The sequence below is a fragment of the Desmodus rotundus genome, chromosome 11, assembly GCF_022682495.2.
Source record: "Desmodus rotundus isolate HL8 chromosome 11, HLdesRot8A.1, whole genome shotgun sequence".
In the NCBI taxonomy this organism is placed as follows: Eukaryota; Metazoa; Chordata; class Mammalia; order Chiroptera; family Phyllostomidae; genus Desmodus; species Desmodus rotundus.
In genome coordinates, this window is record NC_071397.1 from 5,036,867 (window position 1) to 5,060,311 (window position 23,445).

Sequence of the window (23,445 nt, forward strand, 5' to 3'; positions counted from 1 at the left end):
TCATGAAGCAAAATGTAAAAAAAAAAAAAAAAAGGAAAGATGAGAAGAGTTTCCATTTTAGGGCTGACAGGACTGGGGACGTGGTTCTAGAAAGGCAGAGGAGAGTGCCGAGCGAGCGTTAGATTGTCTCGTCCGCCCCCACCTCCACCTGGGGCTGCTGAACCGCACACCTGCGCGAGCCCGGCGGCGCCCCTTCTCGCGCAGGCGCAGTGACTTCGCTGGCAGGCCAGAGGTGGGCGGGGCCAGAGTTCGCGTCGATCGCGAGCGCCGAGCGATTGCTTCTGTCTGTTGTGTAGTTATGTTGTCAAACAAGCGAAGGGGCGGCGGGAACCGGGGTCGGGGCCTGGCTCGGTGCGGGTGGTAGTGGGCGATGGGGGAGCCCGGCCCCTTGGTGCCGAGGGACCGCCGCGGAGGCCGGAGCTGGTGCTTGCGGCGCGTGGGGATGGACGCCGAGTGGCTCCTGCTGGAGGATGGAAAGGAGGTGAGCGGCAGGCCTCGAGGGGTGGGAGTTAGAAGAAGCCGGGCCTGGAGGGGGCCGAGGGGCCCGGGCCCGAGGGCTGAATGGAAAAGAGCGGGTGGGAGCGAGGAAGAGGACAGAAACGCGGAGGGCCTTGGGGAGAGAAGGGAGAAATGGGTTGTGGTGCGAGCGGTTGTGGGGGGAAGGGCCTGGGGTGGGAGGCGTTTGGGGGAAGTAGGGGCCGTGTGGGGGGAAAGATGGGCCTCCGGGGCGAGCTGGGGAGGCCGGTTGCAGGAAGGAGCCGGGTACGGGACGTGAGGCCCAGCTGGGGTTTCGAGGGGAAGGAGGCGACTGGTCTGGGAGGGAAGCGGGCGCCCCAGTTTGGGTCGCGCGGAGCCCTGCGGATCCCAACCTCGGCGGAGAGCGTGAACTTTCTCTGAGTTTATTTTGAAAACGGTTGCGAGTTTTGGGTCAAAATACTCAAACTTTAATGTAAAAATGCCTTCCTTTCCAACTCTTGAGGAAAATGGGCACTGTAGGGTGGGCCACACTTATCCTGTGAGTCTCGGTTACTGCCGAGTGGCATCCCCTGAGCTGGCTGCGGAGTAGGGATTCAGAAACATAGAGGCTGCTTATGTTGTTTTTTTTTTTCAACGCGGTCATAAATTAAAAAAAAAAAAACCCAAGAGGAAAGGTGAGACAGTTTCTTTGGGGGACGTTTGGAATGGGAGGTGGTTCCAGGGGAGGGTGATGGAAGAGAGAGGAGGGGGAGTTAGGAGTGCAGTCAGCTTGCGGAGAGCTGGATTAGGGACAGCTGGTTGTGGCTGGGAACCATTTAGGTTTTGGAAATAATTTGTGTGGAAGATAAAGAAGTCTTTTATTATGTATGTATGTTTGATTAGATTTTCCTATATATGATCTCAATTCCGCTTCCCACGTATTTTTTGAGTACTTACGTTGTTTAGTGTACTGTAAGGGAGCCAAAAAGAGACTTCTGCCATCAAAGAGTTTATGGCTTGAATGGAGGAAGGGTTTTATACACAGTGTAGCAGTCTGAGAACATCAAGGCGGCTGTGTGATCAAGTGCCAAGGTGTGGATTATTTAGTGCTATCTTAGAGCAGTGGTTCCTCAATTCAGAAGAAAGATTCAGGTCTAGCCTTAAATGTTGCTAGATTAGATGGGTTAAAAGGGTTACTTGTGTGCTGTGATTTGAAGAACATCAGGAAGACACCTCTGCCCCCAAATCTCTCTTTGTCTCCAGGTGTTAGTACGTAGAAGTCTGCATTAGACATTCATTCTTTTCGTGAATGAGCGTTTTCCTCTCCTTGCACTTCCCTTTCCAAAATCATACACCTTTGGGAAGTTTCACAAATGAAGATACTAACACCTGAATAATAGTAACTATGTTTTGTATAGGGTTTGCATCTCCGCATAATTGCCTGATCTGGGCCCTACATATATACTGCATTTCCACAAACAGCCCTTTAAAGTACTTAGAAGTCGAGTGTTAACTCACGCCTCAGATTAAGTTCATCTGAAGATTAATTTATTATGAGTCTTGGCGGGAGGAGAGGAGGACAGAAAGAATTAAAACATCTGCAGCAAGAACTGAAAGGCTTTCCTGTATATATTTTAAACTGTTGGATAATTTTATCTGGGGAGAGACCCACATAAATCAGACGGAATGGTGAAGACACATGGGCGGATTGGCTTGTCTCCGACCTGGTGTGGTGGAGAGGTCGGTCAGGCCAGGCTGTATGCGAGGTTGGGGGTCTTAGGAAGTAGCTGGAGCATAGTCTGCAGCGTGTGTGAAGAGAGGCCTGAGTCAAAGCCAAGAGATGAAGTCTGACTGACTGTACTGGTCCCAAACCATAGCACAAGCTGATGTGCACATGATTTGAAAGGTACGCTGATATCATTGATTATAACAGCGGAGTAAGATCAGTTTCCTGCCTTCCCAGTTCACCTCAGTCTCAGATTTCACAGATAAAATAATAAAACACGGTTCCTCTCATTTCAGTGTAGTAGATTGTCTGTCTGAATGTGTGTCTTTAAATTTCTTAAACCAGAGAGTTTTCTGAAAAAAAATATTGCAAATTAGCTAGTACCTGGCCCTATAAGTATTTAGGCCTTTGTCACAAATAGAAGAACTTCTGGCCAAGATGGAGGTATAGGTAGACATACTGCACCTCCTCGCACAACCAAAAGGACAACAACAAATTTAAAAACAAAAAAACAACCAGAACTAACAGAAAATCGACCTGTATGGAAGTCTTGACAACCAAGGAGTTAAAGAAGAAACATTTATCCAGACCAGTAGGAGGGGCGGAGATGGGCAGCCAGGGTAGAGAGGACTCACGGCAATGCGACTGGAGGACCGGGGTGGGTGGTCCCACATTTGTGTGCAGATAAACAGGGAGGAACAATTGAGGAGTGAGATGCACCACATAACCCAGGGTTCCAGTGTGGGAAAAGAAATCCTCAAAAGCCCTGACTGAAAAAACCTGTGAGGGTTGAGGCAGTGGGAGAAGCTCCTAGCCTCACAGGAGAGCACAGGGTTGAAGAGATCCACAGGGTCCTAGAATGTACGCAAATCCACCCACATGGGAATCAGCACCAGAAGGGCCCAACTTGCTTGTGGGTAGCGGGGGAAGTGACTGAAAGTCAGTAGAGAGCAGAACAAGCAGCACTGTTCTCCCTCGACCCCTCCCCTTGTGCAGTGATGTGGGTTGCCCCACCCTAGTGAACACCTAAGGCTCCGCCTCTTACTACTTACAGGTGCGCCAAGACAAAAAAAAAATGGCCCAAATGAAAGAATGGATCAAAGTTCCAGAAAAAATACAACTAAGTGATGAAGAGATAACGAAGAGATAGCCAACCTATCAGATTCAGAGTTCAAAACACTGGTAATCAGGATGCTTGCAGAATTGGTTGAATATGGTTGCAGAATAGAGGAAAAAATGAAGGCTATGAAAAGTGAAATAAAGGAAAATGTAAAATGAACCAACAGTGACAGGAAGGACACTAGGACTCACTTCAACTTCCTTCCTCAGAATGAAGAAATAAGAATTCAAAAATAGTAGGAGAGGCTTAGGAACCTCCAGGACAACTTTAAACATTCCAACATCTGAATCACAGGGGTACCAGAAGGAGAGGAGGAAGAGCAAGAAATGGAAAACTTATTTGAAAACATAATGAAGGAGAACTTCTCCAATCTGGCAAAGGAAGCCCAGCAAGCTCAGAGAGTTCCAAAGAAGTTGGACCCAAGTAAGCATATACCAAGACACATCATAATTATATTACCCAAGATTAAAGAGAAGGAGAGAATCTTAAAAGCAGCAAGAGAAAAGCAGAGTTACCTACAAAGGAGTTCCCATTAGACTATCAGCTGATTTCTCAATAGACACCTTACAGTCTAGAAGGGGCTGGAAAGAAGGATTCAAAGTCATGAAAGGCAAAGACATATGTCCAAGATGACTCTATCCAGCAAAGCTATCATTTAGAATGGAAGGGCAGATAAAGTGCTTCCCAGATAAGGTCAAATTAAAGGATTTCATCATCACCAAGCCCTTATTATATGAAATGTTAAAGGGACTTATCTAAGAAAAACATCAAAAATATGAACAGTAAAATGACAAAAAACTCACGACTATTAACAACTGAACCTAAAAAAACCCCAAAAACTAAACAAACATCTCGAACAGGAACAGAATCACAGAAATGGAGATCACATGGAGGGTTATCAGTGGGGGAGTGGGAGGGGGCAGGATGGGGGAAAGCTACAGGAAATACATAGCATAAATGATCTACAAAATAGACAGGGGGAGGTTAAGTATAGTATAGGAAATGGAGAAGCCAATGAACTTATATGTACAACCCATGCACATGAACTTAAGGGGGAGAATGCGGGTGAGAGGTGATGTGCGGGGTGGAGGGGAATAAAGAGGGGAAAATGGGACAACTGTAATAGCATAATCAATAAAATACATTTTTAAAAAAGTATTTAGGCCTTTGGGAAAAGCCATAGTATCTTCGTTTCCCCCTTTTTCTTCTTGTGTGTTTGGTTTACATGAAACTGCACCAAGAGGGTTGGAAAAAGGGAAAGGATGCTTCGAGAATATTTGCCGTCATTCCCAGGAGGAAGGGGATAGGATCAGTGAAGGTGTGTAAGGACAAGGTGATCTTGTAGAGCGGTGATGTCAGTTCAGTGAGCTCAGAGCCTGCAAAGTTATTGTACGGGAAATGGGAATAACCCTAACCTACCAGTCGGTGGTTTGTTAGCACTGTTCCCGTGGGAAGTTTAGTTTTGTGTTAACAAGTGATGCTGGGACATCCAGATAAGCTCACCGCAGACTTCTAGCCATGGTTCACTAATGTAAGTTTTAGGACCAGACAGTGAAGGGAAGGACAGAAAAGAGTGTTTCCTTGCTTTTCTAGACCCAAAGTCTGTAGGAGACAGTTTCAGAAGAAGGCACCCATGTCCCTTTTATGTGATACTCTTCCCAGGCCACTCCCAGTGGCCATCTGGCTGTCTCCCTTCCAGTATTAAAATGGAATATAGAAAACTTTCTTTATTAGAAATAAAGCTATCTAAATGGAAATGCCTGCTGAATATGGATGACAGATACACCCTTAAATAGTCCATTCTTAAAGGATACGTATGTATATTAATTCAGAAGAACTTCCATAGTTAGTGGAACTTTTGGCAAACTGTCAAAGAACTGGAAACCTTTGGACTTAGGGTTTTGGTGGAGGTGGTCACCACAGAAGTGTAAAGGGAAACAAGTCAGATTGTAAAAGGTCCTGGCTACTCGCTGCTCCATTGTTTCCAGGGGTAATAACCCAGCTTCCAACTTTTGGCCTCAGAAAGACCCGTCTTAGAAACTGGGAGGGCTCATAAGCAACATCTCCTCATTCATTCACAGACACTTATACTGAGCACCATGCCGGGTACAAGAACACAGCGGCACACAAGGCAGATAAGGTCCCTGCTCACGAAATTTATGTTCTGGCATGAAGGAGACGGAAATAAATAAGCAAGTTAGTTTCGGCTTTCGTTAGTTAGTGATAAGTGCCTGCTAGTAAGAGAGAGAGTGCAGTGGGGTAGGACGGGGGTAGAGGGCAGGCAGCAATTTTAGGTACGGTCATCAGGATAGGCCTCTGAGGAGGTGAAACTTGAAGGATGGGAAGGAGCCCGTGTGAGTGTCTGAGAGAAGCGTGTTCTAAGTGGAGCAGACGAGTGAAAGGCCTCCAGGTAGCAGCGAGTATTTCCGATCAGAGCAGGAGATGCGACTACAGAGGCGGACGGGTTTTGGACTTTCGGGACCTTATAGGCTATGAGAGGAAGCTTGGATCATTGGCGAATTTTAAGGAAAGGGCAATGACCTGATTTAATGTTTTTACATTACCACTGCAGTTGTTGTGTGAAGAATAAAGTTTAAGAGGACCGGCACAGGAGCAAAAACAGCGTAACTGGTGGAAGCCAGGTTGTTTTTTCCCCAAGGACCTGTTTGTTGGTTTTAGAGGAAGTTGCGTGGGGAGGTGGGGGAGGGAAGAGAGAGAAACATTGATCGGTTGCCTCTTGCATGCACCTGACCAGGGATCAAACGTACAGCAGAGGTATGTGTCCTGACCAGGAATTGAACCTGTGAGCCTTTAGTGTATGAGACGACGCTCCAGCCAACTGAGCCACCCACCCAGGGTGAAAGCCAGGTTGTTCTGACTGTGGTAGTGACGATAGAGATTGAAGTGGAGAGATGTAGGACATACTAAATTACAGCCAGTAGAATTTGCTGATGATATATTTTTAAAGATTTTATTTATTCATTTTAGAAAGGGGAAGGGAGGGAGGAAGAGGGAGAGAAACATTAGTGTGTGGTTGCCTCTCACATGCCCCCTACTGGGGACCTGGCTCGCAACCCAGGCATGTGCCCTGACTGGGAATTGGACCAGCAACCCTTTGGTTCGCAGGCCAGCGCCCAATCCACTGAACCACACCAGCCAGGGCTGAATTTGCTGATGATTGGAATGTGGGTTGAGGGACAGAAGAATGGAAGATGGCTCCTGAGTTTTGGGCTAAGCAGATGGTTGGATGGTAGTGTCAGTTACTGAGAGGAACGGCTATAGAGGAAGAATAGATCAGGGCAGGAGAGTCACGTGGTCTTCGAGGGACCGAGGAGGACAGGGATGGTCCTGAAAGATTTTCAAAAGGAGCAAAGAGGGCAGCTTTTAGAAAACCACAGATCATTTGACGTGGTGTTCCCAGGTAAGGCTGTGGCGTGGGTCATTAAAGAGGTGGCTCGTGCACCGAGAAGAACAAGCAGGGAACGCTAAGATTTGGACCTCAGAAGAATTCTGTTTTCTTCCTTGACGGCGTCATTATGAACTAGACTGGTCCATCAGGAAAGTATGATAGAGGTGACTGTGCTTCTTTGCCACCTTTTCCAGGGCCCTCATGCTGTCCTCGTGGATACAATGGAGAGTATGGACACAACGCAGAGACTGTGTGTGAATTTACAGCTGGTTAAAGGGTGTGTCCAGAGTGTGTGGTAGAATGCTTAGCAGGCTCTCCTGAGAGCTCTGCCCTTGGCTGTGTCCTCTTTCAGTCTTGTGTCTGTGTCTTGAATGAAGGTACAAAGGGCATCATATCCCTTTGATGGGTGACTCAAAGTTGGAAAAAGTAATGAGTATGTCTGATGGCAGATTAAAAATTCATAAGGGTCTTGACAAGCTCATGTAGTAGGCTGAACTAACACGATGAAATTTAATAGGAATCAATGTAAGGTCTTGCACTTGAATCCAGATTTACCAACTATCAAGTGTAGGGACAGAAGACACATGAGTTAGCATAGCAATTATTGGGGGAGGGTCAGGCCAAGAAATTTCACCATTCCTAAGCCTGAGGATACATTGGCAGTGTGATAGAACTGCTGTGAAAGCAAATGCAGTTTATATGCTCCAGTGATAATATTTAGAACTAGGAAAGTGATGCTTGGATTCAACTGCATAATAGAAATTAAGTTCATTTTCCTTACTGTGGCATTCAGGATAGCAAAGACCTGTTAGAATAGTGAGGAGACTCAAACCTGTGCCATGAGAGGTAGGTTGAAGTAACGGGGAACCCAGGGCCAGGAAAAGGGAAGACTTGGTATACACTGTAACACCCATGTGGGAGAGGAATTGGAGATTTTCTGATGATGTCATGGCAGAGCCGGGGCCAATGGATGGAATTTATAGGGAGAAAGATGCCAAGGCAGAGCCGTTAAAAAATTGGACAAACTATCTTGTATAGAAGCCATGGTTCTTGGCCGTGGTTAAGACTAGGTGACGAGAGTGTGCAGAAAGAATTCCTGCATCTCATGACTTTCCAGGGCCCTACCAACCCTGACACTCCATGAGTAAGCCCGCTCAGCTGCCTCGTCTTGTCACAGCTTCTTGCCTTTTTCCACCCGGCGGCTCCCACCTGGCAGCTGAAGGAGGAGCTTGCTGATGAGCTGCGTGGGGTTCGTGGGAATCTGGTTTCGTAAGCCAGGACACACGCACACCACTGGTTGACAAGACTGTGAGCCTTTTTATCAGCACAGTGGCTGATGGTGTCTCTCACATTGTTGTGTCTTCCTAGGTGACTTTAGGACGAGGACTTGGTGTTACATACCAACTGGTGTCAAAAATCTGCCCTCTGATGATTTCCCGAAACCACTGTGTTTTGAAGCAGAACACTGAGGGCCAGTGGACAATTATGGACAACAAGGTACGGGAATCCATTGACGCCTGATGATTTTTATTGAATTTTTGTTTATTTTTTAACTGCTTTTGTGTGTATATAGGTAATACATGTACACAATTTAAAGATTCAAAAATACACCATCTCACCTAACCACCCAGGTGTCTTCCCAAGAGACAACACCTTCTGCATGCTACCAGAGATTGGATGATGTCAAAATAGTTTCAAAGATCTTGAAGTTAGTTACTCTGGGAACACCTGAATTGCGGCAGTAGGTCTTACTCAGAACCTAGACTAAGTTACTGGGGAGGATTGGCCCTTTGTAACCTGAAGGTCCAGGAACCCAGGAATCTGGTGAAGCTTCTGGAGCACATCTGTGGTTCGGGGCATGGGGAGGAGGGAGGAGCTGAGCTTAGTTCCTCCTCCTCCCCATTCTTCAATCAGAGCAAACCATCTCCCTCTTCCTTAAACCTGATTTATGTATTGGTGTTCCGAGGAACATTTTCTTTGAATAAAGGGCCTTTCTGCTTTAAAACCTTGAAAAGTGTGAATACTAAAGAAGGCGAAATAGTGTTTAAGCCTACAAATTAGAAAGTACCTAAAGCTCAGATCTACAAGCGAACCAAGGAATACAGCAAAAGTGAAGACTGTGAGCCAAGAGTACTTCTAATGTAGGCATTTAAGGATTAGGAAGTGCAAAATGTCCTCAGACACCCTTTTAAACTGCTCTGGTTGGGAGGATTTTAAGATAACTGTTAGAAGGAAGTATATTAAAATGGCTCTGAGATGCATTTCTGCGTGTGGGGAGGGTTACTCCCGCACCACCGGGCAGTGCTGGGGACAGCAGCTGGATGTCCTGCCATTCTGACACTAGCTACATGGAGAGCATCAGATCCCACAGGCAAAGGGCTTAGTCCCGCCAGACCACCCTCCACTTCAGACCCTGATTGCAAGCCCAGGTTAACACCTATGCTTCGGATCAACCAACCACCCGTAGGGGTTCCAAGGACCCTTCCTTGGACCTCAGATGCCAGTTGCAAGTCCACACTATTACTTGTACTTCTGATCAACTGGCTATAAATCAGGTTCCCATGACCTTCCATCCCTTTGGATTCAATTAATTGCTAGGGTGACTCACAGAAATCAAGGAAATGTTTACTTACATTTACCAGTTAGTTGTAAAAGGGTAGGAGGGCTTCCGGTCAAGGTGGCAGCATGCATAAATTCAGTGCTTGCATCCTCCCACAACCACATCAAAATTGTGACTATACTACAGAACAACCATCATTCAGAGCCACCTGAAGTCTAGCTGAGTGGAAGTCCTACGACTTAGTATATACAGAAGATGTCACAGCAAAACTGATAAGAGGGACAGAGATATGGAACAGGCTGGTCCCATATCCACATGTGGTGGTTTAAAATGGGGAGGGATATCTCAGCTGCAGAGGTTCCCCCCTGAGGAGTGAGGGGTCCCAGCCCCACACCAGTCCCCCCAGTGCAGGGTTCCCGTGCTGGGAAGAGAAGTCCCCACAACTTCTGGCAGTGAAAACCACTGGGGGTTGCGGCGAATTCCAGGCAGTTCCTTTTGATGGGCCCGCACACACACTTACTCGGACTTGCTCTGTTGGAGCTCCAGCACTGGGACAGCAGCTTGTAAGGCACCACGGACGTACGGGGAGGAACTGAGTTCAGTTCCCTGAAGTCTGGCATCAGAGTGAGAGCTGGGGGGAGGAGGGGGGGCGGCGCGCAGCTTTCTCCCAAACAGAAGTGTAGGCAGAGGCCATCTTCCCTTTTTTTAGCCCTTCCGCAACAGAGCTTGTAGTCAGGACCCACATCTGAGTCTCCATCAACCTGGCTATCACTGTTTGCCCCACCTTGGTGATTCTGAGGGCCTGCCCCACCAATTTGCGGGCCCACCCAAGCTGTTCCCAGTGACTTTTCCATACAAATGGCCTGTCTTAGCTCTTGCTTCAGACTTTTCTAAAATCTCTCAAATATCTGGCCTTGCTGTGCCCTGAACCTCTTGCTAGGTGGCCCCAGGCTTGGCAGTAGTGGCAGCCGGCCTTGGTTTGCAACTTGGCCTTTCCTGGGCATCTCCAAGCCCAGCACAATTAGCATCCATCTGCAGATTGCTTTGGTGGCCCGTGACAGAACACAGGTAGTAGTTGACCTTGACCTGCACCTCCTGGGAGGCCCCAGAGCCAGTGCACTTGGTGGACAGCTTCAGACCACGTCAAAACACCATGCCCCCACCTCCACAAATGACACACTCAAGGGGCAGACTTCAGTGGGCACCAGAGCCCCAATGAAGTAAGTCCCGTTCCGTGGGGTTGGTCCCTGCACAGCTGATCCTCCACAGTGGTTGCAGCCAGTCCTTGCAGCTGATTGGCCTGGGGGTAAATCCCTCCCATTGATGTGCCAATAGCAATCAAGGCTGAACTAAGAGGAGTGTGTTCATAGTGCACACAGGTGGACACACCTAGAGTGCCCAGCTTAGGTGATCAGGGAGGCTGTGCCACTGGGCCCTTCAGGACACCTACTACAGAAGGCCACACTACTAAACCTGGGAGACATAGCAGCTCTACCTAATACACAGAAACAAACACAGGGAAGCAGCCAAGATGAGACAAAAGCATGGCCCAAATGAAAGAAGAGGACAAAATGCCAGAGAAAGAACTAGACAAAATGGACATACGCAATGTATCAGATGCAGAGTTCAAAACACTGATTATAAGGATGCTCAATGGACTTAGGGGGGAAAGGGGGGAAAGTAGATGAACTTAGGACTTCAACAGCATAAAAAAGGACATGGAAACTGTAAAAAAGAATCAGTCAGAAATGAAGAATAATTTACAGGGAATCAACAGTAGAGTCCATGAAGCCAAGAATAAAAACAGTGATTTGGAACATAAGGAAGCAAAAAACAGCCAATCGGAACAGCAAAAAGAAAAAAGAATCCAAGAAAATGAGGATAGAGTAAGGTGCCTCTGGGACAGCTTCAAGCTTACCCACATTTGCATCATGGGGGTGCCCGAAGGTGAAGAGAGAGAGCGAGAAATTAAAAACCTATTTGAAAAAAATAATGACAGAAAGCTTCCTTAACCTGGTGAAGGAAATAAATGTACAAGCGCAGGAAGCATGGAGAATCCCAAACAAGATGGACCTGAAGAGGTCCACACCAAGACACATCATAATTAAAAATGCCAAAGGTTGAAGACAGAGAGAGAATCTTAAAAGCAGCAAGAGAAAGGCAGTTAGTTATCTACAGGGAACTCCCATAAGATTGTCAGCTGATTTCTCAACAGAAACTTTGCAGGACAGAGAGGATTGGCAAGAAATACTGAAAATGATGAAAAGCAAGGACCTACAGCCAAAATTACTCTACCCAGCAAAGCTGTCATTCAGAATCGAACGACATGTAAAGAGCTTCCCAGACAAGGAAAGGCTAAAGGAGTTCATCACCACTGAACCAGTATTAGATGAAATGCTAAAGAGTCTTCCTCTTTAAAAAAAAAAAAAAAAGGATTTTATTTATTTATTTTTAGAGAGAAGGGAAGGGAGGAGAAAAAGAGGGAGAGAAAGATTGATTGGTTGCCTCTCACACATCCGCAGCTGGGGGCCTGGCTTGCTACCCGGGCACGTGCCCTGTCCGGGAATCAAACTGAAGCCCTTTTGGTTTACAGGATGATGTCCAATCCACTGAGCCACACCAGTTAGGGCTAAAGGGTCCTCTTTCAGAAGAAGGAAAAAAAAGATAAATATAAACAATAAAATGTCAGTAAATACATATCTGTTAACAATTGAACCTAAAAAACAAAATAAACAAGCAAAACAGAAACAGACTCATAGGATGTTTTGATGGTTGCCAGATGGGGGAGGGGTTAGGGGATGGGTGAAAATGGTAACGGGATCAAGAAGTACAGATTGGCTGTTACAAAATCGTCATGGAGATACAAAAAATACAGCATAGGGAATATAGTCAGTAATATTCTAACAACTATGGATGGTGTCATATGGGTACAAGATTTATTGGGATGATCACTTAGTAAGTTATATAATGTCTAATCATTGGGGTGTGCACCTGAACTAATATAATGTCAACTGTAATTGAAAAAATTAAAGATAATGTTAAAAAAAATTTAAAAGAATGTGATAAGGAATGCAGATGAACATCCAGTGGGAAGAGATGTTTAGGGGAAGGCACGTGGCAGGGGACGTGGAACTTTCACGCCCTATCTAGGTACGATACTCTCCCAGCACTTCTGTGTATTCACCAACTCAGCTCTCCGAACCTGTCTTTTTGTTTGTTTGTTTGTTTTAATGGAGGATTCGTTACAGAGGCATGATTAATTAAATCGTTGGCCATTGGTGATGAATTCAACCTGCAGCCCCTCCCCTCCCAAGAGATGGAGGGGTGGGACTTACAGTTCCAGTCCCCCTAGCAACCATCCCTCATCTTTAGGTGACCTAGAGACACTCCCAAAGTCACCTCATTAACAGAACAAAAGACACTGTGCTCCTGGTCACTACTTAGGAAATTCCGAGTTTTGGAAGCTCTTGCTAGAAATGAGGATGCAATCCAAATATACGCTTGTTGTCATAATTCACAGTATCTCAGGTATCCTGCAGGTCTGCCCAGCAGCCTCATTTTTCATGCATAAAACTTGTAGATTTAAGCGCTTGGAGAAAGTACTTTCTTGCACTAGGATTAAGTTGAGTTGGCACTGTGTTGAAGGAGAGGCCGAGTTAATTGGTTCAGTACTCTTGGCAAGGCCCTGTGACAAAAGAAATTGGCACTGAAAGAGGGACCTTACAGATGATGTAGTTTAACCCCTTCTGGGGACAGATGAGCCTGAGGCCCAAAGACATAAACTGACTTGCTCCAGGCCTTCTACATGACTGGCTGAGTGAGTGACTAAGCCGGGGCTCAAACTCACAAGTCTCTACCCCATTGTCAAATACCAGTGAAGGACACAAGCAGTTTGCTCTGCTGGCTGCATGCTTTAAAAACAATTAAATTATGCATATGTAAGACATAGTTGCAAAGTTTTAAAGCCCCTACAATAGCTTACATCAAAACACCTTAGGGAAGGATGTTGTCCTCATCAGAGTTGGCTGTTTGGTAACGAGGTTACTGTGTTACGGAGGTGAGTTGCCTGCCCCTTCTTTCTTTGAGGATGTGCAGCATAGATACGTTCCATTTATGGGACAGCAGATTGCGGGAGTCTGGGAAGCCCCCGGCTGACTGGCTTCAGTCTTCCTCCAACATCGACCTCAGGGCCACAGAGGCAGCCGGGGCCAACGACAGACCATGGCAGTGCCCGCTGGGCCGCCCCCCAGTGTTTGCCTTGCACCCTTTTTTCTCGGGCTGGTACCGTAAGGCTCCTCTCTGGGCTCTCAGCCAGACAAGATGGAGAAAAGGTGGGCGCCTGGTTCTTCCGAGTCTGTCTGGCTTGAGCCTCTTAGCTTTGATTCAGTTTGCGAAATGACTGAATTTTGAGAGAAGCTGTGACTGGGTTGTTTTGATGGAGCCGCTCCCTTCACTTTTTTCTCCCCGTACCAGATGCTCCTTTTCTCTCCGGCATGACGCCTTACCAGCCTTCTCCTGATGAAGGATTTGAATTTCAGGTGCAGGATGTTACTGTTACGGTCACATCTGAAGTCATTTGCCAAGTCGTTTGAAGAGGTGGATATTACTAGTAACTCAAAACTCAGAACTACATTCCTTCTTCAGAAATGGTCTCTCTCATATGCTGCAGAGGCCAGAAAGGGAAATGCAACAAATGCAATGTTGGTTTAAACTTGAGTTAGAAAAAAACCCCAGCCTTGGAGGACCGTTTATTTCGTACACAAACATGCGGATGGGCCCTGGCCAGGCGGCTCAGTGAGTTGGAGCGTTCTGTGCAGCAGAGGGCTGCGGGTTCCATCCCCAGTCGGGGCGCATCCCTAGGATGAGGGCTCAGTCCCCAGTCAGGGCGTGTACGGGAGGCAACTGACCTATGTTTCTCTCTTACACTGATGTCTCTTTCTTTCTCTCTCTCTCTGCTCCTCCCTTCCTCTTTCTTTTTTTTTTTTTAAGATTTTATTTATTTATTTATTTATTAGAAGGGAAGGAGAAAGAGAGGAAGAGAAACATCAATGTGTGGTTGCCCTTCACGTGTCCCCAGCTGGGGACCTGGCCTGCAACTCAGGCATGTGCCCCGACTGGGAATCGAACTGGCGACCTTTGGTCCACAGGCCAGTGCTCAATCCACTGGGCTACACACGCCAGGGCTCCCTTCCTCTTTCTTTATAATCAGTTTTCAAAAATATATGAAGATGGCTGTAGTTGTGTAGATTTCGGTTAATTGAGTGGCTCTCCAGATAGTTCATCCTATGTATTGGTGTCCAGCTCTTCCAGAAGGTGTGTGGTTTCAGAGTCACAGTCTGAAATGCTCTGGGGCGTGTGCTCACTTATCTGCAGTCCTAGAGGCTCAGCGAGTCATCCGAGCCTTTCTCATTCTTCCCTGCCCACCCCGTGCTGCTCGCCTGTCACTTGGCGGCTCCCACCCTTGTCCTCCTGCAGGCTCGGGTGTTTAAAGTCTCCGGTGAGTTAAACTGTGTGAACAAGCCTTGTCGCTTGGGATAGTTCCGCCTCTGGTCTTTCAGCAGCCAGAGCAGTGGTTCTCAACCCTGCTTGCAGTTTTTGCCCTTAGCTGGGGTATTTTTAAAGCATACTGATGGTGGCCCTGGCTGGCTATTCATGTGGTGAGAGCGTCATCCGGATACACCAGGGTTGCAGGTTCAGTCCCCATCAGGGCACATACAAGAAACAACCAGTGAACGCATAAACGAGTGGAATGACAAATCGACAAATGTTTCTCTCTCTCTCTCTCTCTCCCTCCCGCCACAATACTCCCTCCCCTTTTTCCCCTTCCCCTCTCTCTGTAAAATCAATAAATTTTAAAAAATTGAAAAAAAGAAAGGCTTGAACAGAGTTTGATTTATTTAAACCACTGTATTTGAGCCCATGTCCCGGCCGGTACTTGATCGTTCTTACATAGCCATGGTATTTCCATCCTTTTCTACAGTCACCTTGTGACTGACCCGACTCAGGGCTGCGGTCTAAGTCCCACCACTAGGTGTCACCAGGAAGTGATGAATGGGTGAACGTGGAGGGATGCTGGGATAAAACGCATGGGAAAAACTGGAGAGCTTATACACAGGGCCCTGCAGGAGGCGAGTCGTGCAGAGGATCTAGTGGGCAGCCGCGGTGTGTCTGGAAAGTTTGCCCCAGCTTTCCCCTGTTCTCTCCAGTCTTGGGCTGTCCCCATAACCTTCTTTCTTTCTTTCTTTCCCCTTATTTTTGCCTTTGACATCTTTCTGAAATGTCTGTCCCTTAGCATTAGGCGGCCTTCTGTGTCATACTACTTTTCCTGAGATTTTTTCCCTATGTATAATCAATTCTCCTGTAAAATTGTTTTCAAATAAACTCTCCTGACCTCTAACCCCCTCCTTTGTATTTTCCCACGTGTTGTCCGCAGAACTGATCACTCCTCATAGTTCCTCGGGCTGAGTCTGAATAGAAGGGTTGGGAGAAATTTAGTCAGGTAAGCCAGGATAGGCCTACGGCAGTGGGTTAGAGTCAGTCTTTCTACGAATCTATCTTTATATATATATGTATACCTGTGCTCGGCTTTTTCTACCTCTCCCCGCTCTAGCCAAATGATACAAAACCAGAAACAAGGGCCCGGGACCAGAACAGCTGAGCTCCAGCCTCTACTCCCCTCGTCCTCTGTGCCTTGTGCTCAAGCCCCCATTCCTTGTATCTGGGTTGACCAGGTAATTTTTGTAGCTAAAAGTAGGTAGATACGGTTACCGACATAAACATAAGTCTTTGTAACAGTTCAGCTGTGCGTTTCCTCTCCGGCAGGTGCTAAAGGTAAGTCCTTGACACGGGTTAAAACAACCACTTGTTTCCTTAGACTCTGACTTCTGCATTTGTTCCAAGTGTCTTCATGCCCGCCGGCCCCACTTAGCATGTCTCGGCTCACCCAGCTGCGCCTTCTGCTCCTCTGCATTTACAGGCGGTGCTCCGTAGCCCACATTCGCATGCACGTGCCCTCGTGTTTTGCTTTCCAAAGCTGCTGAAAGTTGTTTTCCTATCTTTCAGTTTTGTACTCGGTATACTTACCTTGAAAGATGCTGAGCATAGAATTGAAGTGATCGTTGTTAAATGAGCCAGAACATAATAATAGTAGAGAACACTTATATAATGCTTACTAGGTGCCAAGCGCTTTTCTAAGTACATTACATATGTAATTCTGTTAAATCCACACAGACACCATGAGGGAGAGACTATTATTATTTTCTGTTTTAGAGATGTGGTAACTGGGGCATAGAGAGGGTAAGAGACTTTCCCATGGTCACACAGCTATGAAGTGATGGAGCCAGATTACACTCCGGCAGCCTGATTCCAGGCTCCCTGCTCTTAACGTCTCCACGATGATTTAGTTAAAGCCATGAGGTAAATATTCATCAAGCATTTATTGTGTGTGAGCCACTGCATTAAGTGTTTTTACATGTTTTTGCTCATTTATTCCTCACAGGAATCATAGAGGTAGATACTGTATGTCCCTATTGTACAGACTGAAGGGAGGCACAGAGGGTAAATACATTGCTGAAGGCCATGCGACAATAAGCCCGAGGTAGTGCAGCAGGTTAAGAACCCAAGTCTGTCTGAGCCCAGAGTCCTGTTGCCCGTGGACCTCTGCTGTGAGCTGGGTCGGGTTCCGCCTGCAGTTTGACCCCAGGAGAGGTATCGGGGCTGTCTTTTTCGGTTTACGTGTACGGGAAGGTGCTCTGCTCTTCACCAGTGTGCCCGGGGGCACATCCAGAGACAGTGTTTGCCTGGCTTTCCTGGTCACGCCTACGTGTGGACCTCGTCATTGGATGCCACTTTCTTTACTCATTCACAGCAGTGTTTTTCAGTCCTGGGCCTTTGCTTCCCGTTTAGGTCAATAGGAGCTATTAAATTTCTGTTTCTTTCAGTGCTGCTGCATTTAGTAGAGTAATTCATCCACCGGTAATGAGCTGATTCCTGCCTGTTACATAGGCAGTTCTCTGTGGAGGCATGAACGTGAAGTAGAGGTAAAAAGCCAAAGTGCTGTTCGAAGAATGCTGTTTCTAAGGATGGTGGTTTATGAACCTTTCTTTTCTATTTGTTCTCAAGGGTTTTCCTTTTGAAAAGGCAGAAGGTTGTGCGGCAGCAGGGGAGACATTCCATTAAGAGGAGGAAAATCATGAAGCTTATTTCGTTTTTCTTTCCCTTTTCCCAGAGTCTGAATGGTGTTTGGCTGAACAGAGTACGTCTGCAGCCTTTAGAGGTCCATTCCATCCGTGAGGGAGACCACGTGCAGCTCGGGGTGGCTCTGGAGAATAAGGAGAGTGCAGAGTACGAGTATGAAGTTACGGAAGAAGACTGGGAGAAGATGCGTCCTTGCCTGGCCCCAGCAAGTGACCAGTTGATGGGAAAAAACAGGGGCTCGAGAACTAAAAGGAAATGTAGTTCGGATGAATTAGAAGCTCCTGCAGCTGAAGGCCCCTCACATTTGAAATCCAAAATAAGTAGAACGTCTTGTGAACCTGGCCAGCCACTGAAGTCCCATGGGAAAGGTGAAATGGCCAGTCAGCCCTCGGAACCCATGGAACCTCAGTCGACTGCCCTTGAGCCAAGTGAGCACACCACAGGGGCTCGTGTTTCCCCGGGCCCCCCCACAGTCCCGGAGCTCCAGCATGAGGAGCAGAGAGCCTCAGACCCGTTAGTGTCTCAGAGCAGGTTAGAGCTGATCAAGGTGACCATGTCTAGGATTCTGAAGCTCAAAACACAGATGCAGGAAAAGCAGGAAGCTGTTCTGAATGAGAAAAAGCAGAGCCAGAAAGGGGACTCAAAGAATATTGTGCAAATGGAGCAGGAATTACGGGACTTACAGTCACAGCTCTGTGCGGAGCAGGCCCAGCAGCAGGCCCGAGTGGAGCAGCTAGAGAAGACTTTCCGGGAGGAGCAGCAGTATCTCCAGGTACCACCCGGAGGGAAGGACAGGAGGGCCTCTCGGGTGGGCAGGCCCTTTGTGAGCCTCTAGCCAAGGCTCTGTTTCTGGATCAGGGACCAAATGCTGAGCGCCAGGGGTAGGGGATGGAATGGGAACAGAAAACTTTGAGGTAAGAGAAGGGGTTGAATCAAAGGTTAAGGCTTCAGCATGGTGATCAGATCAAGCACCCAAGTTGGGATGCCAAGATGGGGTAAGGTGACGGGCAGTGCCAGCCCCAGGAGGTAACTGGTCTCAGGATGTAACGTTGAGGCATCTCAGGACTGAGGTAAATTCATTGAGAGGTTGGGTGAAGGTCAAGATGTCACAGAACCACAGCACACTCCATTTAAACCAGTAGTTGTCCTCAGAGTTACTCTTCTTTGCTCTGTGGTCCAAGTCAAATCACGTGGCCCCAAGGCAGGTTTGGGTCAGCTAGTTACTTGGTCCTGGATTGCCTGGCAACTTGTTAGCTCTGCAGCTCACCTAGGAGGTGGGAGGCCACAAAGACAGAAAATGCTTCTCTTTCTACCCTGAGCAGCCAGCCTGGGAGGGGACAGGTACACCATGACTCAATTGTTGGCTTAAATTATAAGCCACCTTCCACGGTACCCATAGCGGGAAGGTAAAATAATGACTCTATTAGCTGTGTCAAGGCAAGGCCAAATGTGTCCCCATCCCTGAGTCATTTTCGTAGATGACGAGCTGTTGCAGAAGCCTCCAGCCTGATCCTACTCCTTGCTGAGAATGTCAGTTCCCGTTTGCCAAGAGCCCCTGTTTCACTCCCACCTGCCAGCTCAGGCAATATGGAATGTCAAGAATTCCCCATTGTTGACTTGGAACGGTGATGTTCACCCCTCTTCATAAAGTAATGACAGCAATTCTGTGTGTGGCACACCAAAAAAAATTTTTTTTGACAATATGACCAAAAAAACCATAGATATAATTTTGATTCATCCACACTAGACGGCTATTTTTGCACTGGCTGTTACCATTTTTTTTACTTGGCAGTCTAAGGGAAAAGAGGTCCGTGCCCCTGACTAAACAGGCAAGTGTTGCTTGTTTTATACATTCTTGTGGCTCAACAGTGAGCCATGGCTCCAGTTGAGAACTGCTGACTTAGAACTAAGATGGGCCAATTAGAATCGAAGTGAATAAGCTTTTATCTTCTGTTTACTTTATTCAGGGTAATGAACAACCGGTAGTGTTTGCTTATTTCTGAACAATTTATAAATTCCATAGATTAAATCGATCTTTCTGAGGGGATACACTGCTTATGTGTACCTTTTTGCTTCCCTTATCTAGCCGGGCCTAGTTCTTGAAATTAGTGCAGGGAGGTTATCTCTGCATTTTCATTGCGTGGACCCTTCCTGGAGCAGTTAGCGTCTGATGTGTTCCAGGACAAGAGTTGCTGTTAATTAATATTTGTGGCTGCTCTGGGCATGCTTCAAGGTATAGCTGTAAAATCTTTTCCCTTACCTAAATGGTAAAGAAAGGCAGACTGGTTTAGAAAGTTTCTCCAGGGATGAGAGGGTCATTTATAAGCGGCGCATAGTGTCTAGTCCTTTGTTGATTGGCTGGATTTCCCTCTGCCACCAAGCCCTCGGGATCTACCCTACCCTGAGGACTTGTTCAGAAGCTCAGTTAACCCTTGCTGCTTCACACAGATCCTTTTTTTTTTTTTTTTAGCACACGTTGCCTGATACTATATGTGGGTTCAGGTGGCTTTAAAGATGCTTAATAAATGTATTATACCCATAAAATCATTGTAACAGTTTTAAGTCAATATATTTAAATTAGAGAACAATTTCAAGTTGGCATACTCCTATTAAATGGGTAGATAATTCTTAAAATAAGGAGGGAAGGGCCCAGAGCTTCTTACTGGATGTAGGGTAATGATGTGGAAGGCATCATGTTGGACGGGCCGATGGAGGAAATAGAGCCCTAAGCTCAGGCAGGGCGAGAGGAGGAGCAGTTAATGGGGTGAAAGTGGTAGCGATTCTCAGCGTGAGAAACGGGGGCATGGGGGCAGAATCGAGGGAAGAAGCATGGAGGAGCTCATGCGTGCCAGCCTGGGGGATTTTACCTGTGTTTAGGTAGGTAAAGTTTGCTCAGAACCTTTCAGCTTACCTTGTTTTGGAAGTAACAGCATTTACAGTAAGAGGGTGTCATGTTAGCCTCAAGTTTCTCCAGAACAACCTGAGTGGTGGCTTAAAAGTGACAGCCCTGAGGTGAGCAGTGTTTGAGCAGTTAACGCTGCTTAAATTCCCTCCTGCCAACCGCGTGGAGTAAAATGGGAAATGTTCTCCTGCTTCCTACCCCCTGTTGCTTCCAGATGCTCATGCTAGCCAGTCTGCTCTGTTTGTTGCTGGATTTCTGTTTCTTTTTTCCCCCGCCGACTGGGAAACCTTCCATTTTGTTTTCGGCATTGTAGGGTTTGGAGAAAGAGCAAGGAGAAGAGAACCTGAAGCAGCAGCTGGCCCAGGCTCTGCAGGAGGTAACTTATCTGTTGCCATTGTGGGCTGTGGGATGGGGGCAGCCAGGCTTTGCGTGGCCGCCGGCTGCCTCTGCTGCTTGGTACGCACCTCAGCAGCATCTCCAGGCTGCAGATAGAGCAGGTGGCAGCTGCTCGCACTATCAGGGCGGAGGCTGGAGCCTCAGGGACGTGCCAGACCTCAGCATGGAAACTTACGTCTTCCTCTGAGCAGAAGTGGCTCTAGTGAAAATGGAATGGAGCCTGCAGCAATTAGGAGGCTCTCTGGGGAAGTGTCTGCATTTCCAGAAAGGTGAGGGCAGCAGAGGGGAATTGCAAGCTGTGACTTGGCCACCACCAAGGCCTGCAAGGGCCTCCACTCCCTCACGGGTCCTGGGCTGAAGCCATCCAAACACCACTTGAGAGTGTTCCAACTAAGCATTTTAGGTCAGGTCGAGAATATGCAGCTCAACAGTCAGCAAAGCATTGATTTACTGAAAGGGCAGGGCTCACAGGAATAAAATTCTCCTAAAGGATAGCCTATCATTTATTTCCTTTAACTTGATTACTTCTCTCATCTGATTATTTTTATAAACTTTTTTGCATCTTTAAAACCTGTTTTGTCTTCTCTCTTTTATGCGTTAAAATTAGTAATTTGATGCAAGTTTAGTCAGGTTAGTGGTATGGTTCATATCTCCTTGAAAAAAGTGAGCTCTTGCATTAGAATTTGTTTAGGGTGATTTGTTTTTAGAATTCTTCTATCGCATGCCTCCCTCCCAGCCTTCTTACAGTGCTGACAGTCACAGTAGTGAAAGCTTGGGAGGTGCCTGCCTTGATTTCCTTGAGGGTTACACAAACAGCGTTGGGAAGAACTAGGTGAAAATTAATTCAGTCTTTTTGGAATTATATTTTCTAGGTTTGTTTATTTCCTTGGGTGAGAAAGTAGGTATGTTTCCCAATTAGAGTAGTATTAAATTAATATTCAGAGAGTGTTTTGAAATTGACTGGGAAAGAGTAAGGTTCTGCTACTTGGAATCCTGAAGGGATCACTGAGTTTTCTGCACTCACAGCTCCTCACCCTCCCCTGAGACAAAGGAAAGACACACTGTCATTTAGCGTGAGGTACTCGCCAGTCTCCACTCACTAGCCTAAAATGGGATACTTTTGGGTCATGGTTCTAGAACGGCATGCCCGGGGATGTCCTGCTTTCTCAGCTGAAACATGGCTGTGTGTTGGTCCACCTCTCAGTCCCTCTGAAGCTGTTCCTTTTCCTTTACCAGGCCATTATAACAACTTGCATTTACGTGGAGCCTAAAAACTCTACTGAATGCTTTCTATCTGTCACTTTATCTTATTGTGAACACTGATGTGGGAGGGGCCCATTCCCCGTTTTGTAGAAGAGACAGCTGAGACTCACTAAGTGGCAGTCAAGAAGAACAAGTACCCAGGCCTTCCTGTGTAACTGCTTTTCTCAGGAGACCACATATTTCAAAATTTGTTTCTTGAGTAACCTCTTCAGAAATACTTACCTTTGCTCCACCTTCTTTAGAAAAAGGATTTGCAGTGAGATTTAAAGTATAAGCTGTACTTGAGCACGAGGCAGCTCAGAAATTGTGTTTCATGGAAGCGGAGCCTCTTGAGGTTCCGGTGGGCAGTTAGACACAGCGGAGGAGCTGCCGGCGCTTGGGCGGGCCTGGTTGCAGAACGCCCAGGCAGGGTGTGGGCAGCGTTGCCCTGTGAGCGTGTAGTGTGATTTGTAGCATAAATGGGTTGAAGGTCTCTCTTACTTCAGTGAAAATGATTATCTAGTTTCCCTGAATCCCATTTCTCCCGGGTTATTTCTTAAAAGCCCCTCCTAGTGCTGGGTAACCTCAGAGTTACCTACTAGTTCTTGAGCTTTGGATTTTAGAATCACTTAGACAGATTTAAAAAAATACACATTCCTGGGCTCCCGGGGAAACCTACAGAGTCAGACCCTCAGGATGGCAGTTCTTCCGTTGATTCACATGGCCATGAAGGTTGGGTTATTTCCAGGGGATCTGTAGATTTGGTGGCCTCCCTCCCGGTTTGTCCCCTTCCCTGAAAAAAAAAAGGATCTGGTGCGTGAGATGTCCTGAAGGAACAGAGGCATTTTTTTTTTAAATTGCCGGTCCATTGATCCGTTGAACTAATGCCACCAGTAGAGGGAGGAACGGAGGGGGCATGTGCAGCTTAACGGGAAGATGCAGTGTAGCTCATCTTGAGTGTGTGTCTGCTATGTTCCTGCAGCACTGGGCTCTAATGGAAGAGCTAAACCGCAGCAAGAAGGACTTTGAAGCCATCATTCAAGCCAAGAACAAAGAATTGGAGCAGACCAAGGTACTAGCAAGAAGATGAAGGTTTAGAATTTGGTTAGTACATGCAACTCAGCATTTTCAACAGTGCATGGGTTGCTGTGGTGAATGGAGAGAGAGAATATGGCTGTCCTGGCCCCAGGGGAAATAATCTGCAGAATTACTTAGGCCCATAGAAGGCTCTGCCTGAAGACAACATCTGTTTCCTTCCCTCATTCAGAAGCAAAACGCTAGGGAGAAGATACTCATCCTGCAGTCCGGTCCATGTCTGTGGCAGACGCTCCTCCAGCGCATCCCGCAGATACAGGCCATGGAGCGGCGCAGTCAAAGTAAACAGTAGTGTGTCCTCACACCTTTAGGCAATTATTTCCCCACATCCGATCAGCGGAAT

At 46.9% G+C, this 23,445-nt stretch overlaps 1 protein-coding gene across 2 annotated transcripts in view; it reads left to right on the forward strand.

Moving 5' to 3' along the window:
- The first annotated feature begins 274 nt into the window (after positions 1–274).
- Positions 275–23,445, forward strand: part of RNF8 (ring finger protein 8) — a 35,705-nt gene continuing 12,534 nt past the window's right edge. The window contains exons 1-5 of one of the 2 annotated variants that reach the window (XM_045193404.3): positions 275–481; positions 8,080–8,208; positions 17,499–18,239; positions 20,683–20,745; positions 22,990–23,079. In XM_045193404.3, the coding sequence (XP_045049339.2) occupies positions 371–481; positions 8,080–8,208; positions 17,499–18,239; positions 20,683–20,745; positions 22,990–23,079 (1,134 nt within the window). In that variant the 5' untranslated portion in view covers positions 275–370. The remainder of the gene's footprint in view (positions 482–8,079; positions 8,209–17,498; positions 18,240–20,682; positions 20,746–22,989; positions 23,080–23,445) is intronic. The other variant, XM_024557776.4, reaches the window with a different exon arrangement.